We start from the raw sequence: 3,898 nt of genomic DNA, 5'->3' as shown, positions 1-3,898 counted from the left end.
AGTCTAGGAATCAAAGATGCCAATTACTTTCCAGTTCATTGCAGTCCTTAGACTCACATGAAATTGGTAGAAGGACCTGTTTAGGGGAGGGTGACGGAGCAGGGAAGGTTTAGAAATATTATTAGGTTTCAAGGATGCAATTTATTAGTCAGTTCTATTGATGGAACTCTCACTCTTCTACATTCATTGTTTTTACTCTGTACATGGGTCAGGAACTTGAACTCTCCTAGACTCTGGTCCTTATTTTTGGATTAGAACAATTTTCCTCATTCTCACCACAAGAAATCCAATCCCCTTGAAAGCCAGCACCCGTTTGGTGGGGTTGCTGCCTCCATTTTACTGGTTAGTGGAGGGTCATGTGGTCAAAGAAGTGAAATGAGAGAAGGGAATTTCCTTCTGGTCCAATCTTCTCCCTAACCTTTGGTTTCAACAGCAGTCCTATTGGCTTATGGAAACATTGGTCTTCATTTTGTAGGCCAAGTTTTAATGCTCTTTGTTTTACAGCTAATAGAACCCCAATAAGGAAGTGTCCATGTCACTAGATTCATGATAATGACAAAGCAGATTCTGTGGGTCCAGTTTGGGGTAGACTCAAATATTCCTAGTACAAATCCAACTTCTGTGCAAGGAGATATGGTAGGAAATGTTCAATTGTTCTCTGTGTAACTTTTTCTCCTGTGTTCACAGATCCCCTTAGAGAAGAATGCCTGCTGAAAATACTTCATTTGTGACTGCATTTATTCTTATGGGGCTAACAGACTCACCATATCTTGAGCTCCTCCTGTTCTTCCTGTTTCTACTCATGTATGTGGTCACTGTGTTAGGAAATTTGGGCTTGATAACTCTAATCCTGCTGAATTCACACCTGCACACCCCCATGTACTTTTTCCTCTTCAATTTGTCCTTCATAGACCTCTGTTATTCTTCTGTGTTTACACCCAAAATGCTGATTAACTTCACATCAAAGAGGAATATTATCTCCTACAGGGGATGCATGACCCAGCTTTTCTTTTTCTGTGGTTTTGGTATTTCTGAAGCTTATGTGCTGACATCAATGGCCTACGATCGCTATGTGGCGATCTGTAACCCACTCTTATATAATGTTGCCATGTCCCCTAAAGTGTGTTCCATCCTTATGTTTGGTTCATATTTGGTGTCATTTTTGGATGCAACGGCTCACACTGGATGCATGCTAAGACTGACCTTCTGTGATGCAAACACCATCAACCATTATTTGTGTGACATTCTCCCTCTACTCCAGCTCTCCTGCACCAGCACTTATGTGAATGAGCTGGTGGTTTTCATTGTCGTGGGTATGAATATCATTGTGCCCACTGTCACTATCTTTGTCTCTTATGGTTTCATCCTGTCCAGCATCTTGCGCATCAGCTCTACTGAGGGCAGGTCCAAAGCCTTCAGCACGTGCAGTTCCCACATAATTGCTGTTTCTCTGTTCTTTGGATCAGGTGCATTTATGTATCTTAAACCATCTTCTGCTGAGTCTATGGACGAGGGAAAAATCTCCTCTGTCTTTTATACAAATGCAGTTCCCATGATGAACCCTTTCATTTACAGCTTGAGAAACAAGGACATTAAACTTGCTGTGAGAAAAACTCTGAGTAGAAGAGTGAATTGATCAGAAACAGTGTGTATCCGTGTAGTTAGTTTTGTCTGGTGGGATTCTGTATGTTTAAAATAAAATACCTTTCATGGCAATATTCCTAGCATTTTCTCCTAATATGGTCAAGGAAGTTCAAGCCTGGTCTTTCTTTTTTCCACACCAATACCATAGTATCTTCTCTACCTTTTTGTTTGTTTAGTAATAGCATTAAGTAATAAATGTGTTGTCTTATTTCCCCACCCATTTTCATTATCAACTTGTTTTTTCCTCTGGAACTTGAAATGCTCTTTAAAGAATTAAATTAGAAGGGTGACATTTTATTATTGTGGGTGTTTTTATCTGCCACTTGGTATTAGAATATGGATTAGAAGGGGGACATTTTATTGGTATTAGAATATGTATCAAGGTATAGTATATGTATATGGGTGGCTTAGTTAAGCATCTGCCTTTGGCTCAGCTCATGATCATGGGGTCCTGTGACTGAGTCCCACATTGGGCTCCCTGCCTAGCTGGGACCCTGCTTCTCCCTCTCCCTCTGCTGCAACCCCTTCTTTTGCTCTCTCGTCCTCTCTCTCTGTCTCCCAAACAAACAAATAAATAAAGCTTTAAAAAAGTATATGTATTAGAACATCTGTTTGTAATCCCATTTCTCCATCCTCCAGTTGGTGAGAATATGTCTCCTTTCAATGCCAGGAGTTGAAGAGTCCATAATGACAATCAAGATTAATCCAGTTTGCATATGTAGACATCACATATGGAGAGTCTTTTTGCAGATTTTTCTCTTTTACACCTTTACAGTCAAACCAATATATAACCGATCATCAAAATATATTTATTGTATTGCTGGGAAAGTGAAGCTCAGAATAGTAAGATTTACCTAATGGCATACAGGTTTTTAAAGTGAGAGTTTAGACTAAATTCTTAGCCTTCTGATTTTATTTCTACATCTCGTTGTAGTCTATTTTGCTTTTTTAAAAAATTTATATTTTATTTATTTTCAGCATAACAGTATTCATTATTTTTGCAGCACACCCAGTGCTTCATGCAATTTGTGCCCTCTATAATACCCACCACCTGGTACCCCCACCTCCCAACCCCTGCCACTTTATTTTGTTTTATTTTATTTTTTAGCTTCAAGTATTTATTTAAATTCCAGCTAGTTAACATATGATGTATTATTAGTTTCAGGGGTATCACCTTTATCCAACACTCAGTGCTCATCACAGCCAGTTCCCTCCTTAATCTCCATCTCCCATTTAACTTATCTCCCTGCCCACTTCCCCTCCAGCATCCTGTTTGTAGACTTTAGTCCAGAATCTGTTTCATGGCTTGCCCTCTTTTTTTCCCCCGTGTTCATTTGTTTTGTTTCTTAAGTTTCACATATAAGTAAAATCATATGGTATTTGTCTTATTCTGACTGACTTATGTCACTTAGCATAATACCCTCTAGCTCCATGCACATCTTTGTAAATGGCAATATTTCATTCTTTTTTATAGCATATATGTATATACATACACACACATATATATATATATACACACACATACACACACACACACACACACACATATATCTCACATCTTCTTTATCATTTCATCATTCAGTGACTATCTGGGCTCTTTTCATAATCTGGGTCTTACTGATAATGCTGCTATAAATCGGAGAGTGTGTATACCTCGAATCAGTATTTTTGTTTCCTTTGGGTAAATACCTACTACTGCAATTGCTGGATCATAGGTTAGTTCTATTTTTATCCCTTTGGGGAACCTCCATACTGTTTTCCACAGCGGCTGCACCAGTTTGCATTTCCCACCAACAGTGTAAGAGGGTTCCCCTCTATCCTCATCCTCATCAACATCTGTTGTTTCCTCTGTGGTTGATTTTATCTATTCTGACAGGTGTGAGATGATATCTCATTTTAGTTATGATTTATATTTCCTTAATGATGTGTGATGCTCAGCATCTTTTCATGTGTCTGTTGGCCAACTGTGTGTCATGTTTGGAAAATACCTATTCATGTCTTCTGCCCATTTTTTATTTTTTATTATTTTTTTAAAAGATTTTATTTATTTATTTGACATACAGAAATCCCAAGTAGGCGGCGAGGCAGGCAGAGAGAGAGAGGAGAAAGCAGGCTCCCCGCTGAGCAGAGAGCCCGATGCGGGGCTCGATCTCAGAACCCTAGGATCATGACCTGAGCCAAAGGCAGAGGCTTTAACCCACTGAGCCAGCCAGGTGCCCCTCTTCTGCCCATTTTTTAACTGGGTTATTTGTTT

The 3,898-nt window shown here is 39.2% G+C and overlaps 1 protein-coding gene across 1 annotated transcript; it reads left to right on the top strand.

Moving 5' to 3' along the window:
• The first annotated feature begins 703 nt into the window (after positions 1 to 703).
• LOC131820580 (olfactory receptor 8B3-like) lies at positions 704 to 1,636 on the top strand. Its single transcript, XM_059156260.1, has one exon. The coding sequence runs from the start codon at positions 704 to 706 to the stop codon at positions 1,634 to 1,636; it is 933 nt and encodes a 310-aa protein (XP_059012243.1).
• The last annotated feature ends 2,262 nt before the right edge of the window (positions 1,637 to 3,898 follow it).

The sequence above is a fragment of the Mustela lutreola genome, chromosome 1 (genome assembly GCF_030435805.1).
Source record: "Mustela lutreola isolate mMusLut2 chromosome 1, mMusLut2.pri, whole genome shotgun sequence".
Classification (NCBI taxonomy): Eukaryota; Metazoa; Chordata; class Mammalia; order Carnivora; family Mustelidae; genus Mustela; species Mustela lutreola.
This window is presented reverse-complemented; position numbering and strand designations above follow the sequence as displayed.